General features: G+C 42.5%; 1 protein-coding gene across 6 annotated transcripts in view; it reads left to right on the forward strand.

Annotated features, from left to right (window-relative positions):
• Positions 1 to 10467, forward strand: part of LOC143768784 (uncharacterized) — a 340035-nt gene extending 329568 nt beyond the window's left edge. For all 6 annotated transcript variants that reach the window (XR_013214025.1, XR_013214029.1, XR_013214027.1 and 3 more), the window contains one exon: positions 9954 to 10467. Coding sequence is in view for 1 of the 6 variants with exons in the window: in XM_077257424.1 (XP_077113539.1) it covers positions 9954 to 10124 (171 nt within the window). In the remaining 5 variants the exon portion in view is untranslated. The remainder of the gene's footprint in view (positions 1 to 9953) is intronic.
• The last annotated feature ends 10259 nt before the right edge of the window (positions 10468 to 20726 follow it).

Raw genomic sequence — 20726 nt, forward strand, 5'->3', positions numbered from 1 at the left:
GGTCCGGCTGCACTGTGACAGAGTCCATAGTGCTCGTAGAGCGTGCAGCCATGCCAAAGTCCATAGTGCTCGAGCGTGCAGCCATGCCAGAGTCCATAGTGCTCGAGCATGCAGCCATGCCAGAGTCCATAGTGCTATTAGAGTGTGCAGCCATGCCAGAGTCCATAGCGCTTGTAGAGCATGCAGCTATGCCAGGGTCCTGCTGCATCATGGTGGTGGCGGTACGGAAGGCCATGCCAGGGTCCTGCTGCATCGTGGTGTTGGCAGTACGGAAGGCCATGCCAGGGTCCTGCTGCATCGTGGTGGTGGCGGTACGGAAGGCCATGCCAGGGTCCTGCTGCATCGTGGTGGTGGCGGTACGGAAGGCCATGCCAGGGTCCTGCTGCATCGTGGTGGTGGCGGTACGGAAGGCCATGCCAGGGTCCTGCTGCATCGTGGTGTCAGTGGAGGAGGTCCAAGCAGGAGCAGCGGTTGTCGTGGTGGCGGTGGGATGTCCAACTGCACTCGGCATGGTGGTGGTGCTGTAGTGGTGTCCGGCTGTGGAAGGAATTGAGGTAGCCGTGCAGTGGTATGCAGCAGAGGTCTGCATTGAGGTCAATCGTGCCAGTGAAGGCACAGCTGGATATGCCGACACTGTCTGCTGGAAATACCGACTCTGCTGCATAGCCTGCACGTAAGCAGCATTGCAGGCCTGCATGACACTCAGCTGGAGATCAGGAGTAAGGTGTTCCGACATGCCCTGCTCAATTTGGTTAAAAAAATGATGTGCTGGCCTCTGGAGGTCGGCTTTCACTTGGTCAAGGCTTTTGGTGACCTCCTGCATACGTGCATTCAAGAGGCTATGTGAAACATCCATTCGGTCACCCAAAGCCTTGATTGCTTCGTGTAAAACCGAGCTCAAGTGCAAAAACTCGGGCATGAGTGACCTGTCCGAAGCCCTCTGCCGCTGCCAGGAGGAGCCCCAAAAAAAAGGGGCAGTGGAAGAGGACTGCGAAAGGGGAAGACCTGATGGACCAGCTCCCTGGTCTCCAGTTAGTGTGGAAGTCCCACTTGCTGCTGCGCTGCTGGATGGCTGGGACAGGTCCGTGGCTGTCGGATGAAGGACCGCTCCAGAACCTGGGCCAACAGTAGTGCTGTATGTGCTGTGAAAAAAGGAAAAAGACAATTAATACCAAAGATTAACCAGACGCAAAATCCTGTGGAATATAAAAATACAGATTATGGCAATACAATACAACCAAATGCAAGGGGAAAATACTTACGTTCTCTGGGCAAGGACCGGTCTTAAAAATGCCAGAACGCGATGGTATTCGTATTTTCGGATCCTTGCTCCTGAACCACTGGGAACACGGCTCTCTTGACGCAGGTCCTTGTTGAAGCGGTCCTTCATCGAACACCAACGTGTTTTCACTTTGGACACTGTTAAAAAAAAAAAAATGGTCAGAAAAAGTACTTTTGGCCGTGCTTACACAACTGTGTGTGATAAGAGAAACTCCTGAGAGTTTCTTTCATCACACACAGTCGAGTGAGCACGGCCAAGGTCTCTGCTGCTTCACACTGCAGTGCAATACTTACCAAATGCTTTTTGGACCCGTGTCGGGGCGTTGTCCCAGCCATCCCACATCTCTTTGGCCACCTCATTCCATAAGCGCCAGATTGTGACGTTGTTTGAGTGCAGTGGATCCTGGGTGTCCCACAACGGGACTCGCTCCTGGACCAGAGAGATGAGGAGGTCATTCTCAATTAGATCATCGTCCCGTTGTGAAACCTAAAAATTAAATAAAGTCATTACAGTTTGCTCAATCAACATAAGGTAAAGAAAGAAAAAAGATGCTGAGAAATGGCATGAATAGGAAAGTCAACATACAAAAGGATTCCAGAAGAAAAAAGTAAAGAAATACGAATGGAAAGAAAGGAAGATTCAAGAATATTACACTGAGGATACACAGTCAGCCTTGTATATGTACCTGCTGCCGTCTTTCCACTGGACCTTGACTCCGCTGCTCCTGCCCTGTCTCTGCCGCAGTAGAACAATAGCTCTATCAAAAAGAAAAATTCAAATTGTCACACGTGTAGATGTGACAGTGAATACTTACCAATCTGACGAGGCAAGTACTCACCTCACTGACATGCTCGACTTCACACGGCCCAGGAAGAAACTCCTCATGAGAAGAATTTGAAGAAGAAGAAGACATTCTGATACATGTAGAAAGAAAAAAATGGCAGAAATTAGGACATGTAGAGACAGAAAATAGAAAATAAAGGCATTGGCTAGGATATACTCACATTGTTCTGAGGCTTGTTTTCTCCAAGGTGCTGAGGTCTGTCTGCTTTGCTTGGCTGTCTGCTGGGTAGTGACCTGCAAATGTCCACTTCCTCCCTTTATCACCCTGTATGTGGGGGGGGATAATTAGTGTCTAGACATGTTTTTCTCCGGTGTAACGCATGCGTTCACAAACGCAAGCAAACGCAGGTGCTTGTGAATGCATGCGTTTACATAGACAGCAATGCTTTTTTTTTGGCGCATTCCTTGTGCAATCGACCGCATGCGTTTCCAGGTGGCAAATTGACACCTCTAAAAATTACTACATGTTGCATTTCCGCTCCAAGCCGCAAACGACGAAATGACGCATGCGTCGTCAAACGCGGCAAAACACGAAAAATCAAAAACGCATGTGTCCCTAATGATAAATATAGGAATACAAAACGCATGCGGATATATGCGGTACAAACGCTGCGAACACAACCGCAAATGTGAAACCAGCCTTAGTAAGGCTATGTTCACACCGCGCATGGGGGAATGAGTTCAGTGCATGTTTTATGAAGTCTCCGAAAAACACACAGACAAAATGTAGCCCCCGTGTGTCTGCAGACCTTTTACTGTAAAATACAGCAGATTGTATTCAAGGATGGTGAGAAACTGCAGAAAAATGTCCTGCATGGTTTACTTTTTTGGCTTCAGTGGCTATACGGTGGTATACTCTCACCCTATACCTCCTCTTACATATGCACTGCATGTGAACAATGCCTGATGAAACCAGTTATTTACAGCCAACTAGCAAAATCATAAAGTTCTCAGCTTTTATTGTAACCACCCAGCTACGTGCCTCAGCTCTGATTGTAACCACCAAGCTATGTGCCTCAGCTCTGATTGTAACCACCAAGCTACGTGCCTCAGCTCTGATTGTAACCACCAAGCTACATGCCTCAGCTCTGATTGTAACCACCAAGCTACGTGCCTCAGCTCTGATTGTAACCACCAAGCTACGTGCCTCAGCTCTGATTGTAACCACCAAGCTACGTGCCTCAGCTCTGATTGTAACCACCAAGCTACGTGCCTCAGCTCTGATTGTAACCACCAAGCTACGTGCCTCAGCTCTGATTGTAACCACCCAGTGACCTGCCTCAGCTCTGATTGTAACCACCAAGCTACCTGCCTCAGCTCTGATTGTAACCTCCAAGCTACGTACCTCATCTGATTGTAACCGCCAAGCTACGTGCCTCAGCTTTGATTGTAACCGCAAAGCTACGTGCCTCAGCTTTGATTGTAACCGCGAAGCTACGTTCCTAAGCTTTGATAGTAACCACCAAGCTATGTGCCTCAGCTTTGATTGTAACCGCCAAGCGACGTGCCTCAGCTTTGATTGTAACCGCCAAGCTACTTGCCTCAGCTCTGATTGTAACGATCAAGCTACTTGCCTCAGCTCTGATTGTAACCACCAAGCTACGTGCCTCAGCTTTGGTTGTAACCAAGCTACTTGCCTCAGCTCTGATTGTAACCGCCAAGCTACGTGCCTCAGCTCTGATTGTAACCGCCAAGCTACGTGCCTCAGCTCTGATTGTAACCGCCAAGCTACGTGCCTCAGCTTTGATTGTAACCGCCAAGCTACTTGCCTCAGCTCTGATTGTAACCAAGCTACATGCCTCAGCTCTGATTGTAACTGCCAAACTATGTGCCTCAGCTCTGATTGTAACCGCCAAGCTACGTGCCTCAGCTCTGATTTTAACTGCCAAGCTACATGCCTCAGCGTTGATTGTAACCAAGCTACGTGCCTCACCTCTGATTGTAACCATCAAGCTACATGCCTCAGCTCTAATTGTAACCGCCAAGCTACGTGCCTCAGCTCCGATTGTAACCACCAAGCTACGTGCCTCAGCTCCGATTGTAACCGCTAAGCTACGTGCTTCAGCTCTGATTGTAACCACCAAGCTACGTGCCTCAGCTCTGATTGTAACCACCAAGCTACGTGCCTCAGCTCCGATTGTAACCGCCAAGCTACGTGCCTCAGCCCTGATTGTAACTGCCAAGCTACGTGCCTCAGCTCCGATTATAACCGCCAATCTACGTGCCTCAGCTCTGATTGTAACCGCCAAGCTACGTGCCTCAGCTTTGATTGTAACCGCCAAGCTACATGCCTCAGCTGATTGTAACCAAGCTATGTGCCTCAGCTCTGATTTTAACCGCCAAGCTACATGCCTCAGCTCTGATTGTAACCACCAAGCTACGTGCCTCAGCTCTGATTGTAACCGCCAAGCTACGTGCCTCAGCTCTGATTTTAACCACCAAGCTACGTGCCTCAGCTCTGATTGTAACCGCCAAGCTACATGCCTCAGCTCTGATTGTAACTGCCAAGCTACGTGCCTCAGCTCTGATTTTAACCGCCAAGCTACATGCCTCAGCGTTGATTGTAACCAAGCTACGTGCCTCACCTCTGATTGTAACCATCAAGCTACATACCTCAGCTCTGATTGTAACCACCAAGCTACTTGCCTCAGCTAGAAATGGTGCAAATCAATTGGCAGGACCCAGTCCACCGAACACATCATTAATCTATGGCTGCTGGACGGAAGCCTAGTGAATCGCCTCGTGCCTGCCGGCATCCACATCTGTTTTTTCAATTAGCTGGCCTGCTCCTACATCACATTGTGCCTCATGACATCACACCAGGATAGTTAATCAAAAGAGAAGCCAGAGATGCTGTTAAGTAGGAGGCAGGTCGCTGGGTTCCTGTCCTGCAGCCACAGATAACAGACATGACCACTGACCTGGGTCCTGTGAATCGATTCACACCATCTTTAGTAACCACCGAGCATTGTGCCTCAATGATGATGTGTACGCTCGTTGCCTTATATCTGTTGTGTAACCACAAGGCTATGTGCCTTACTACTGCATGTACCATTTGTCCCTTGAGGGACTGTAACCACTGCACCAGCTGCCACATGCTGAGTAAATGGCTGAACCTTCTCCATGTGAACCATTGTGCCGCTCTTGATTGAGCTGTGGATTGTAAGTCTTACAGGGCAGAACTGCCCAAAGCCATACCGATAAAAATCTGACTCCACCAAATCATTCCGGATCACCAACCCATCCTAGTCAAGTATTAATTGAGAGCAATCACATAGATGGAATGTAAGAGTCACAAAAAGCAGAGAAGAGCGACCAAGATGGTGAGCGGACTGCAAAGTATGTCCTACGAGGAACGGTTAAAGGATCTGGGAATGTTTAGCTTGTAAAAAATAAGACTAAGAGGAGATAAATAGCCATTTACAAATATCTGAAGGGCTGTCACATTGTAGAGCAGTGTTCCCCAACTCCGGTCCTCAAGAGCCACCAACAGGTCATGCATTCAGGATTTCCTTAGTATTTCACAGGTGATGGAATTCTTGCCTTTTCAGGTAATGCAATGATCACCTGGGCAATACTAAGGAAATCCTGAAAACATGACCTGATGGTGGCTCTTGAGGACCGGAGTTGGGGAACACTGGTGTACAGGGATCATCATTATTCTATTAGATATTAGAAAAAAAATTAACAGTGAGAGATCACCGAGTGGAGCAGGCAGCCATGAGAGGTGGTGAGTTCTCCATCAATGGAAGTCTTTAAACAAAGGCTGGACAGACATCTGTCTGAGATGGTTCAGTGAATCCTGCATTGAGCGGGGGGAGCGATGCTGAACCCCTGGTAAGTCTTCCTGGCGACCCTTTATATCATACTCTCCAGACATTTGGAAGTTGTGGCGTTGTCACTACAGCCCTCACTGGATAAAATACATCACAGGACAGATTCATGTGGCCAATGAAGCCAATCTGATACATAAAGCCAATCGGATCCACAAGTCCAACCGGTTCCATTCTATGGAGTGTAAGATTGTATCTTCTGAACAGCAATTAGGAATTCGCTTTTTTCAGCTTTTTCGTCTTCAGCTCCATAACATTAGCTGCTGCCTGTCTATTATGCCGTAGTGTATAATTTTATTCATATAATGCCAGTGTACATAGTATTTTATAAGGGTACAAAGCAAGAAGACTGACAGTTTAATAACGCGCTTCTTGTGGATGGTAAAATTTTAATTGGGATAAAAAAAAGCATAAAAAAGGCATTTCATGAATAATGAGCAGCTGGAAGCTTTATATAAGGAAGGAAAGACCTAAGAATATCTGTGAGATTACAATGCCGAGGCAATGTGAAGGCAAATATTCCTATATCTCACTATATCTGTCCCTGCCGCACTTCTGTACGTCACATATAGTCAGGGATTATCATTCCCAGAGAGGTGTTTGCTTCAACCTGGAAAACAAAAGTCTCTCCTGGTTTGTAATCTGTTTTTACCCAAATGCAACATTGATTTCTAGGCAAATGCAAGAAAGTTGTCGGTTCTTTTAGGGTTTAGGATGGTGTCCGGAGCAGGGTCGGCCAAAGGGAAATCCTTCCTGTGAGTTGGGGCCTGGTGGGGGAATTGCTGCTTTGTGAAGCTCCGAGGACGGCTATCACTTTGTAAGGCTATGTGCACACGTAGGAAAAGAGGTGCAGAATTTTCTGCACAAAATCCGCATCTTCTGAAAGAATCCGCAGCCGCAAATTTGCCGCGGTTTTTATGCGGATTTTGTGCGGTTTTTATGCGGAATTAATGCCGATTTTGTTCGTTTTTTCTGCGGTTTTTGCCACTGCGGATTTTTAACATGGAGGGGTGCAGAAACGCTACAGATCCGCACAAAAGAAGTGACATGCTGCTGTTACAATGGATAGTGGCATCTTTAGGAGTTAAACTGCTATAATGAGAGTTAGCGAGTTACACAGCCGTTGACTTGGGAGCCGTATACGCCCTGCACACGTCTAATGTCCGTCTATCTGATACCTAATACTCTGGGGCTCAGTGGTCAGCGCTGAAACTTGGGTACAAATCCCAACACGGACACATCTGCGAGGAGTCTGTATATTCTCCCTGCATTTGCGTGGCTTTCCTCTGGGTTCTCCGGTTTCCTCCCACACTTCAAAGACTGATTGGGATTTAGATTGTGAGCCCCATCGGGTACAGTGATGATGATGTCAATAAAACTCTATAAACATTCAAAATAAAGAGATCTATTGTCTTTCTTATATCAATCTATTATGAGTGTAACATTTTAGTCTCTTTTATTTGCTGCTTTAGCTTTTTATCTTCAGTCTCGCCATCCATCATGAGCATTTACAGTGATGATAATGATAATTTAGGCTGATTTCATCGCAGGACTTATGTGCTCACTTTCTATGGCTGACATGTCTGGGTGTTCAGATGTTGATTCTAAGGGTCCCTCTTCCTTATTATCAGGCTTGCTAGTTGTTCATCTGTTTTGACAGGAACTGGACTATTTGTTATTTTACCAATTCACTTACATATTGTTATAACCCTAATGAATCACACAAAAAACAAAGAGATCGGGTTGAAAAGGTTTGGATGTACACATAAGTTTTGAGTTTATTACGTAGTAAAACTTTTGACTTTATTCACAGTTTTCGTGATGCTAATGAATGGAAACATTATAGAAATCTGTTCTTGTATTTTATATTTCCAAACCAAGGTTAAAACAACGCGACATAGTGTTCCCACGCGTCCATACAGATGGTACAGACGGTGCTGTCATACTGCATTCACACTGCTTTTCCCTTCATTATTCCCATCCAAAATGTTTCCATTAACAACCAGATTGATCGTAATACATTTTTTCCAATTATATCTGCCATTATTGGACATCATTTATCCTTAAGTCTAAAACTTTAGTTTTTGGCTGTTAATTTCTGATTTTTTATTTTTATTTTAGCTACAAATATTAATAAATACTTCACATGGCAAAAGTTATAATACAGGTGCATCTCACAAAATTAGAATATCATCAATAAGTTAATTTATTTCAGTTCTTCAATACAAAAAGTGAAACTCATATTAGTCATTACACACAGAGTGATCTATTTCAAGTATTTATTTCTATTAATATTGATGATTATGTCTTACAGCCAATGAAAACCCAAAAGTGATTATCTCAGTAAATTAGAATACTTTATAACACCAGCTTGAAAAATGATTGTAAAATCCGAAATGTTGGCCTACTGAAATGTATGTTCAGTAAATGCACTCAATACTTGGTCAGGGCTCCTTTTGCATCAATTACTGCATCAATGCGGCATGGCATGGAGGTGATCAGCCTGTGGCACTGCTGAGGGGTTATGGAAGCCCAGGTTGCTTTGATAGCAGCCTTCAGCTCGTTTGCATTGTTGGGTCTGGTGCTTCATCTTCCTTTTTACAATACCCCAAAGATTCTCTATGGGGTTAAGGTCAGATGAGTTTGCTAGTCAATCATGCACACTGATACAGTTGTCTGTAAACCAGGTATTGGTACTTTTGGCAGTGTGGACAGGGGCCAAGTCCTGCTGGAGAATTAAATTTCCATCTCAAAAAAGCTTGTAGGCAGAAGGAAGCATGAAGTGATCTAAAATTTCCTGGTAGACAGCTGTGCTGACTTTGGTCTTGATAAAACACAGTGGACCTACACCAGCAGATGACATGGCTCCCCAAACCATCATTGATTGTGGATACCTCACACTAGACCTTGTAAATCAAGGTCCAAGAGTCTGGAGGAAGAGTGGAGAGGCCACAATCCAAGCTGCTGGAGGTCTAGTGTGAAGTTTCCACAATCAGTGATGGTTTGGGGAGCCATGTCATCTGCTGGTGTAGGTCCACTGTGTTTTTTCAAGACCAAAGTCAGCGCCGTATACCAGGAAATTTTAGAGCACTTCATGCTTCCCTCTGCCTACAAGCATTTTGGAGATGGAAATGTCATTCGCCAGCAGGACTTGGCACTTGTCCACACTGCCAAAAGTACCAATACCTGGTGTACAAACAACAGTATCACTGTGCATGATTGGCAGCAAACTCGCCTGACCTTAACCCCATAGAGAATCTATGGGGTATTATCAAGAGGAAGATGAGACACCAGACCTAACAATGCAGATGAGCTGAAGGCTGCTATGAAAGCAACCTGGGCATCCATAACCCTTCAGCAGTGCCACAGGCTGATCGCCTCCATGCCACGCCGCATTGATGTGGTAATTGATGCAAAAGGAGCTGCAACCAAGTATTGAGTGCATTTACTGAACATACGATTCAGTAGGCCAACATTTCAGATGTTAAAATCATTTTTTCAAGCTGATGTTATAAAGTATTCTAATTTACTGAGATAATGACGTTTGGGTTTTAATTGGCTGTAAGACATAATCATCAACATTAACAGAAATAAACACTTGAAATAGATCACTCTGTGTGTAATGACTCTATTTAATATGAGTTTCACTTTTTGTATTGAAGAACTGAAATAAAGCCTAGAAAGGTCCACCAGGGTCTTCTCCGCCATTATGGTGATTGTATCAAGCAATCGGGTCTCTGGTCTTAATGTTCATGTTCCTTCTATTATCCCGACCATGTTGTCCTTCTCCAGTGATCGCTCTCTTTGTATGATGTGTCCACAGTAGACAAGTCGCAGCTTGGTGATTCTTGCTCCCAGTGACATGTACGGCTTGATTTGTTCCAAGATTGATTTTTTTGTTGTTCTTGCCATCCCTGGTATTGATAACATCCTTCTCCATACTTCACCTCATTTCAGCATTGATTCGTCTTCTGTCTTGTTTCCTTATTTTTTAGGTTTCGCATCCGTATGTTACTACAGAAATGACCAGACTATGTACGAGCCGTGACTTCGTCACCAGTGAAATGTTTCTCGATTTGAAGACCTTCTCCAGTGATTTCATTGTTGATTTGTCCATAGCGATTCTCCTATTGACGTCCGGTGATGTTGCTGCATTAGGACACTGAGCCTTGGATATTCTGACCTTTGACCATCCAAAGTGTCCCTGCTTTAGGACACTGAGCCTTGGATATTCTAACCTTTGACTATTAAATTTCAGCCATCTCTCAGATTTTGTTTCTCTGATTACATTTAGCATCGGTGACGTTGATCTCTTTCCAATATTTCAAATGAAGTATGAAGCATGCGTCATCCTGGCATAAAGAAGAACATTAGGAACGTTGCCTCCTGGTTGACCTCCTGCAAGACATCAGTGATGTAATTCCATTTTGACCCCCTGCAAGCCATCAGTCATATTGAGGTCATTGATTGTTTTACGTTTTTTTTGTATAATACATCATTATCATCCTGGATGTGAGCATCTATCAATTACTGGTAATGGAGAATAATATACAGGAAAAGGAAGGAGATCCAGCTCAACGATGTAGTGAAAAATCCATAACTTTATTCACTTCCAATAATATCGTGTAAGGATAAAACATCAGCGTGCAATAGAATTAAAAACAAGATCCAAGATCAACGCGTTTCTGGTGGCACAGCACCCTTAGTTCATGACTAAGGGTGCTGTGCCACCAGAAACGCGTTGATCTTGGATCTTGTTTTTAATTCTATTGCACGCTGATGTTTTATCCTTACACGATATTATTGGAAGTGAATAAAGTTATGGATTTTTCACTACATCGTTGAGCTGGATCTCCTTCCTTTTCCTGTTCGTCCACGCCTTGACACAGCGGTTCCGTGCTTCGAGTCCTTGGGAATGTCAGTATGGTGAGCTGGACTTTGTTTCTTCTTAGAATAATATACAGACCGAGTGAGATTTACTAAACAAAATCAGCCACAATTCTAGAAAAGAAAGTTACCAAATGCACAACTCTTGTGTGTTTTTAGGACACGTCTGTCACTTTTTTAAAATGTTTTTTTAAAAGGAGAGACTTTGTAGGAGCATGAATTAATGTCCTCAGTTTACTTAGCAGGGGTGGGACTGCAAACGTGTTAGGTTTAACCATGGCAAAAGTTTCTTAGTACTCCCATAACACATGGGTGAAAAGAGGTCAAGAGACTACCTGCTGAGTGTTCTTATGTGCTCTCCTACTTAATGAGCTATATGTACTGTATGCAGCTGTCTTTCCATGTGGAACTGGCTGTATAGGAGGCACAACTATTCTAGACTTTTCCCTTTTTTGCTTTCAATTCTACAGGGTGGGCCATTTATATGGATACACCTAAATAAAATGGGAATGCTTGGTGATATCAACTTCCTGTTTGTGGCACATTAGTATATGGGAGATGGAAAACTTTTCAAGATGGTTAGTGGCCATGGCGGCCATTTTGAAGTCGGCCATTTTGGATCCAACTTTATAAATGGCCCACCCAGGTGTATCCATATACAGTGAGGCAAAAAAGTATTTAGTCAGTCAGCAATAGTGCAAGTTCCACCACTTAAAAAGATGAGAGGCGTCTGTAATTTACATCATAGGTAGACCTCAACTATGGGAGACAAACTGAGAAAAAAAAATCCAGAAAATCACATTGTCTGTTTTTTTATCATTTTATTTGCATATTATGGTGGAAAATAAGTATTTGGTCAGAAACAAACAATCAAGATTTCTGGCTCTCACAGACCTGTAACTTCTTCTTTAAGAGTCTCCTCTTTCCTCCACTCATTACCTGTAGTAATGGCACCTGTTTAAACTTTTTATCAGTATAAAAAGGCACCTGTGCACACCCTCAAACAGTCTGACTCCAAACTCCACTATGGTGAAGACCAAAGAGCTGTCAAAGGACACCAGAAACAAAATTGTAGCCCTGCACCAGGCTGGGAAGACTGAATCTGCAATAGCCAACCAGCTTGGAGTGAAGAAATCAACAGTGGGAGCAATAATTAGAAAATGGAAGACATTCAAGACCACTGATAATCTCCCTCGATCTGGGGCTCCACGCAAAATCCCACCCCGTGGGGTCAGAATGATCACAAGAACGGTGAGCAAAAATCCCAGAACCACGCGGGGGGACCTAGTGAATGAACTGCAGAGAGCTGGGACCAATGTAACAAGGCCTACCATAAGTAACACACTACGCCACCATGGACTCAGATCCTGCAGTGCCAGATGTGTCCCACTGCTTAAGCCAGTACATGTCCGGGCCCGTCTGAAGTTTGCTAGAGAGCATTTGGATGATCCAGAGGAGTTTTGGGAGAATGTCCTATGGTCTGATGAAACCAAACTGGAACTGTTTGGTAGAAACACAACTTGTCGTGTTTGGAGGAAAAAGAATACTGAGTTGCATCCATCAAACACCATACCTACTGTAAAGCATGGTGGTGGAAACATCATGCTTTGGGGCTGTTTCTCTGCAAAGGGGCCAGGACAACTGATCCGGGTACATGAAAGAATGAATGGGGCCATGTATCGTGAGATTTTGAGTGCAAACCTCCTTCCATCAGCAAGGGCATTGAAGATGAAACGTGGCTGGGTCTTTCAACATGACAATGATCCAAAGCACACCGCCAGGGAAACGAAGGAGTGGCTTCGTAAGAAGCATTTCAAGGTCCTGGAGTGGCCTAGCCAGTCTCCAGATCTCAACCCTATAGAAAACCTTTGGAGGGAGTTGAAAGTCCGTGTTGCCAAGCGAAAAGCCAAAAACATCACTGCTCTAGAGGAGATCTGCATGGAGGAATGGGCCAACATACCAACAACAGTAAGTGGCAACCTTGTGAAGACTTACAGAAAACGTTTGACCTCTGTTATTGCCAGCAAAGGATATATTACAAAGTATTGAGATGACATTTTGTTTCTGACCAAATACTTATTTTCCACCATAATATGCAAATAAAATGATAAAAAAACAGACAATGTGATTTTCTGGATTTTTTTTTCTCAGTTTGTCTCCCATAGTTGAGGTCTACCTATGATGTAAATTACAGACGCCTCTCATCTTTTTAAGTGGTGGAACTTGCACTATTGCTGACTGACTAAATACTTTTTTTGCCCCACTGTACATGGCCCACTCTGTACATAATGAAAAATAAAATATCTGAGGGATATTTTGTGATCTCTCAAACAGTTTTTGGCAATGATCATATTAGTTCAGAAAATATGAAGCATATGTGGGTGCATTAGGGCTCTGTTCACACAATATTTTTTCTACAAAGCAATCAATGTGTGAAGCTATAGACAAGAATGGTAAAGCAGCCAGAGAAATCCAGAGAACCTAAATATGTAGAAAATCAAAGTTTTTAAAAAACAGATTTCATTGCAAACCAATCTGCTGTCCAACTTTGAACATTTCCGTAGCACAAAGACTTTAACGTCCCCAAAGGGTCAAAATATTTGGTGATAGAAAAAAAGGGATTTTCTAGCTCACCATGAAGTTGTTCCCATGCAGTTGGAGCTTGGGTGGCGGCTCTGCGTAAGTACAAAGAAACTGTAGTAAAGGATGGATAATCCGGCCCAACGGAAATGCAATAGTCTTTATTCAAGTATCTTACAAAGGACGACTGGTAAAACGTGCATGTTAAAATCAAAGATGGCATCTACGCATTTCAGGAGATCTTGATTAAGGGTGCTGCGGCACCTGAAATGCGTGGATGCCATCTTTAATTCAAACAAGAATGTTTTACCAGTTGTCCTTGTAATTTGGCAAAATTTCATTAAATGAAGGGTTGCTATGGGAGCAAACACAGACAGAAGAGGCTCCTGTGCAAGAGCAACATATGTGCCCTTTGCAGTTAAAAATCTCATCATAATTTACAATGCCACCTGTTTTGGAGGTAGAAGTGGGCCCCTTACCTTTTGGGCCCTTGTCCAGGTGCACAGGTTGCACCAATGACATGTCCTCCCAAGGTGGTTATTGTCTGGTCTTTAGCTAGCATCTTACTTTTGCATCCACCTCCTGATCCTACAGTGTCTCCATCTTTTGTAGCGTGGTGCCTACAGTGAGACATGGTGGTGGCAGTGCCCCTATGTGGGGCTGCATAATCTGCTGGTGTCAGGAGTTGGGGGGGATACATGATCTGCTGGTGTCTCGGGGTGCACATGAGCTGCTGGTGTTGGGGGAGGAATACATGATCTGATGGTGTCTCAGGGTGCACATGAGTTGCTGGTGTCGGGGGGATACATGATCTGCTGGTGTCTTGGGGGCACATGAGCTGCTGGTGTCGGGAGGTTGATACATGATCTGCTGGTGTCTCCGGGTGCACATGAGCTGCTGGTGTTGGGGGGCTATATGAGATGCTGGTGTTGGGGCTATATGAGATGCAGGTGTTTTGGGGGAACATGAGCTGATGGTGTCGGGGGGGCTACATGAAATGCTGGTGTCTCGGGGTGCAAATGAGCTGCTGTTGGTTGGGGCTACATCAGCTGCTGGTGTTGGGGGCTACATGAGCTGCTGGTATTGGGAGAAACACAAGCTGCTGGTATTGGGGGAACACTAGCTGCTGGTATCAGGGGGCACATAAGCTGCTGGTGTCGGGGCTACATTTCACAGATGGGATCATGAATTCACAGATGTGCGGCTCTATAGTCACAGAGAAGATACCCACATCACTCCGAGCCCTCGGCAGACGAGTTTTTTTCCAACATGATACAAAACACACATCTAAGAAGAACGGGGTTGTGACTCAGGGGCCAAATGTCTACTCATCTGACAACCGACCACCTATGAGCAATTCTGAAGAGACAAGTTGTCATTATTCTCCATTCAGTACCCGGGCTCTGGAGTTCGTTCTTGAAGAATGGAAAAAGATGGATGTTGTAATATGTCGCCAACTTGTTCCTTCCCGGGCTACAAGATTTGGTGCTGTCCTTAACACTCATGGTGGCCACACAAAATATTAGATGCAGTAGTTTTTGATGTGGGGTGTACTTATTTTTGCATCAACTAATTTGATTAAAACTGAAAAAATGTCTAATGAAAGTTATATTGTTAACCTTGCAGTCATGTTATGGGTTAAAAACAAACGTTCTATTACTACGTGGCTGTGCTATATATTCCGTGGCCTGTGCTATATACTACGTGGGCTGTGCTATACACTATGTGGCTGTGCTATATACTACGTGGCTGTGCTATATACTACGTGGCTGTGCAATATACTACGTGGCTGTGCTATTTACTACGTGGGCTGTTATATACTACATGGCCGGCCGCGAACAATCAGCGACAGGCGCAGTCCGGCTTCGCTAATTGGTCGCGGGCGGCCGAATCCTGTCTATTCAATGTATTATTCTAAAATCTTCATAAATAAACTACATACATATTCTAGAATACCCGATGCGTTAGAATCGGGCTACCATCTAGTTGTCAATATTTTGCAAATTGTTCTTGTGTTTAAAGAGATATTGATTAAAATCTCACTTTTCAGAAGGGGGTGTACTCATTTATGCTGAGCACTGTACCTAAATATTCATTGCTACAGAAAAGGTGACGATTTCTAGAGCAGATTTGTTCCAGCTGGTTATTTAGTAGCACTGTGGCTTTCCTCCAAGTTGAGAAATGAATCTGATCGTCTTCCGTTGTCAGAGAGGCAGAGAAGAAGGATGGAAAGAAACTGCTAGTTATTAATTCAAGATTCAAACATCTGGCTGCAATAATCATTAAAAACATCAGCGATAGACCGTTGTAATATGCTAATTGCATTTGCATCCGGTTCTTGATGCAACGCCTGTAAGACAAAGTCATACATATTTATAACCTCAAAATAGCTGACTGAATAATTGCACATTTAAGTAACTTCTTTTTTTCTTGTGTAAAAAGTCATTATATTATTGCAGCTAATTAGCGATGGGAAAATTGAATCATTATTATTTGTGGAGTTAATTTATACTAATTTCACCCTAAGCAATATAAATTCAAACACGCTTTTCTAAATTGCTGAGGCTGATGAAGAGCCAGTGGCGTACCTCAGGGAGCGCTGCGGGCGATGGGAAAGGATATAGGCTTCTGTACATACATCAGGAAACTAAAAGTCAGCACGAATCATAATAAAAGATACAAAACTTCACAGTAATGAAATGATCTGGTGCCAATCACAGGGCAGACCTATTAAATTACAGAACACAAAAGACTAACATCAACATTCAGAGAGTGCTCATTGTAAAGCTGTAATATTTCACGATAATGATCTAATAATCTTCACAAATATACATGAATATACTATAATACTGCTAATATGTACATAATATAACTACCATAATACTGCCGCTATGTACAAGAATATAACTACTATAACACTGCCCCTATGTACAAGACTATAACTACTATAATACTGCTAATATGTACAAGAATACAACTACTATAATACTGCTCCTATGTACAAGAATATAACTACTATAATACTGCCCCTATGTACAGGAATATAACTACTATAATATGGCCCCTATGTACAAGACTATAACTACTATAATACTGCTAATATGTACAAGAATATAACTACTATAATACTGCTCCTATGTACAAGAATATAACTACTATAATACTGTCCCTATGCACAAGAATATAACTACTATAATACTGCTCCTATGTACAAGAATATAACTACTATAATACTGCTCCTATGTACAAGAATATAACTACTATAATACTGCCCCTATGTACAAGAATATAACTACTATAATACTGCTCCTATGTACAAGAATATAACTACTATAATACTGCTCCTATGTACAAGAATATAACTACTATAATACTGCTCCTATGAACTAGAATATAACTACTATAATACTTCTCCTATGTAGGAGAATATAACTACTATAACACTGCCCCTATGTACAAGACTATAACTACTATAATACTGCTAATATGTACAAGAATACAACTACTATAATACTGCTCCTATGTACAAGAATATAACTACTATAATACTGCCCCTATGTACAGGAATATAACTACTATAATATGGCCCCTATGTACAAGACTATAACTACTATAATACTGCTAATATGTACATAATATAACTACTATAATACTGCTCCTATGTACAAGAATATAACTACTATAATACTGCCCATATGTACAATAATATAACTACTATAATACTGCTCCCTATGTACAAGAATATAACTACTATAATACTGCTAATATGTACAAGAATATAACTACTAGAATACTGCCCCTATGTACAAGAATATAACTACTATAATACTGCTAATATGTACATAATATAACTACCATAATGCTGCCCCTCTGTACAAGAATATAACTACCATAATGCTGCCCCTCTGTACAAGAATATAACTACTATAATACTGCTATGTACAGGAATATAACTACTATAATACTGCCCCTATGTACAAGAATATAACAGCTAAAATACTGCCCATATATACAAGAATATAACTGCTATAATACTGCCCCTACGTACAAGAATATAACTGCTATAATACTGCCCCTATATACAAGAATATAACTGCTGTAATACTGCCCCTATGTACAAGAATATAACTACTATAATATTGCTCCTATGTACAAGAATATAACTACTATAATACTGCTCCTAGTACAAGAATATAACTACTATAATACTGCCTCCATGTACAAGAATATAACTACTATAATACTGCTCCTATGTACAAGAATATAACTACTATAATACTGCTATGTACAAGAATATAACTACAATAATACTGCTTCTATGTACAAGAATATAACTACTATAATACTGCTCCTATGTACAAGAATATAACTACTATAATACTGCTCCTATGTACAAGAATACAACTACTATAATACTGCTCCTATGTACAAGAATACAACTACTATAATACTGCTCCTATGTACAAGAATATAACTACTATAATACTGCTCCTATGTACAAGAATTTAACTACTATAATACTGTCCCTATGTACAAGAATATAACTATAATACTGCTCCTATGTACAAGAATACAACTACTGTAATACAGCTCCTATGTTCAAGAATAGAACTACTATAATACTGCCTCCATGTACAAGAATATAACTACTATAATACTGCCCCCTATGTACAAGAATATAACTACTATAATACTGCTATGTACAAGAATATAACTACAATAATACTGCTTCTATGTACAAGAATATAACTACTATAATACTGCTTCTATGTACAAGAATATAACTACTATAATACTGCTCCTATGAACAAGAATATTACTACTATAATACTGCACCTATGTAGAGGAATATAACTACTATAATACTGCTCCTATGTACAACAATATAACCACTATAATACTCGTCCTATGTACAAGAATATAACTACTATAATACTGCCCCTATGTACAAGAATATAACTACTATAATACTGCTCCTATGTACAAGAATATAACTACTATAATACTGCTATGTACAAGAATATAACTACAATCATACTGCTTCTATGTACAAGAATATTACTACTATAATACTGCACCTATGTTCAGGAATATAACTACTATAATACTGCTCCTATGTACAAGAATATAACCACTATAATACTCGTCCTATGTACAAGAATATAACTACTATAATACTGCTCCTATGTACAAAAATATAACTACTATAATACTGCTATGTACAAGAATATAACTACAATAATACGGCTTCTATGTACAAGAATATAACTACTATAATACTGTTCCTATGTACAAGAATATAACTACTATAATACTGCTCCTATGTACAAGAATATAACTACTATAATACTGCTCCTATGTACAAGAATATAGCTACTATAATACAGCTCCTTTGTACAAGAATATAACTACTATAATATTGCTCCTATGTACAAGAATATAACTACTATAATACTGCCCCTATGTCCAAGAATATAACTACTATAATACTGCTCCTATGTACAAGAATATACCTACTATAATACTGCTCCTATGTACTAGAATATAACTACTATAATACTTCTGTGTAGGAGAATATAACTACTATAATACTTCTATGTAGGAGAATATAACTACTATAATACTGCTCCTATGTAGGAGAATATAACTACTATAATACTGCTCCTATGTACAAGAATATAACTACTATAATACTGCTCCTATGTACAAGAATACAACTACTATAATACTGCTCCTATGTACAAGAATACAACTACTATAATACTGCTCCTATGTACAATAATACAACTACTATAATACTGCTCCTATGTACAATAATACAACTACTATAATACTGCTCCTATGTACAAGAATACAACTACTATAATACTGCTCCTATGTACAAGAATACAACTACTATAATACTGTCCCTATGTACAAGAATATAACTACTATAATACTGCTCCTATGTATAAGAATATAACTACTATAATCCAGCTCCTATGTACAAGAATATAACTACTATAATACTGCCTCCATGTACAAGACTGTAACTACTATAATACTGCCTCCTAGCTGTGAGGTTGTGTGTTTGTAGCTCTCCTGATGTCTGGAGCAAGCCTAGGGAGGGGCCACCCTGGGCGGGGAAACTCCCCAAGCAAGGTCCAGGCTTCCAGGCCTACTCTTGGAAGAAACTCCAAAGCTGTTTCTAATGAAGATACAGTTTCGAAAGTGATTTCTGAGGGAAAGAAAGCTCAGAATGAAAGTAATAACAGCAGCAAGAAAGTGAGTAAAGTAATGGTACAACGAAAAGCCATGGTTGTAGGCATACCTCCCAACCGTCCCGGATCCCGCGGGACTGTCCTGATTTTGACAGCCAGCCCCGGGATCCCGGGCGGGACACTAATGTCCCGTGCCTAGGGCAGGGACAATGCAGGGGGCGGCACCTGAGTAGCTTAGGTTTGTGGCTGTTTTTTTTTTCTTATACATGCTGGGTCTCCTCCCGACCGATCCCGCCCCCCCCCCCCGCCCCCTGTGTGTGCGGCGCTGCCACGCTGAGGAAGAGAGCCAGCAGCGATCAAGATGAGAGGTCAGCGACTCACTTCCTCCTGTGTGTGCACGGAGCTCCGGCGTCTCCTGCTCTTAGCTGCTATCCCGGCAGAGAAGGAGAGACGGGGGAGGTGCCGGGACAGTGCAGAGCTGTGAGCAGCCGGAGAAACTGAAGAGCTGCAGTGCACATGGACAGATCAGCCGCCCCTGCACCACAGAGGAGATTGTGTGTGTGTGATGTGTGTGTGATGTGTGTGTGTGTGTGAGATGTGTGATGCTGCATTTGTGTGTGTGTCATGTGTGTATGAGGTATCTGGTGTGTGTGATGGCTGGGTGTGTGTGTGATGGCTGGGTGTGTGTGTGTGATGGCTGGGTGTGTGTGTGTGATGGCTGGGTGTGTGTGATGGCTGGGTGTGTGTGTGTGATGGCTGGGTGTGTGTGTGTGTGATGGCTGGGTGTGTGTGATGGCTGGGTGTGTGTGTGTGATGGCTGGGTGTGTGTGATGGCTGCGTGTGTGTGTGTGTGATGGCTGCATGTGTGTGATGGCTGCGTGTGTGTGTGTGTGATGGCTGCGTGTGTGTGTGTGATGGCTGCATGTGTGTGATGGCTGCGTGTGTGTGTGTGTGATGGCTGCGTGTGTGTGTGTGATGGCTGCGTGTGTGTGTGTGATGGCTGCATGTGTGTGTGATGGCTGCATGTGTGTGTGTGATGGCTGCGTGTGTGTGTGTGATGGCTGCGTGTGTGTGATGACTGCGTGTGTGTGTGATGACTGC

This window comes from Ranitomeya variabilis, chromosome 4 (genome assembly GCF_051348905.1).
Source record: "Ranitomeya variabilis isolate aRanVar5 chromosome 4, aRanVar5.hap1, whole genome shotgun sequence".
Taxonomy (NCBI): Eukaryota; Metazoa; Chordata; class Amphibia; order Anura; family Dendrobatidae; genus Ranitomeya; species Ranitomeya variabilis.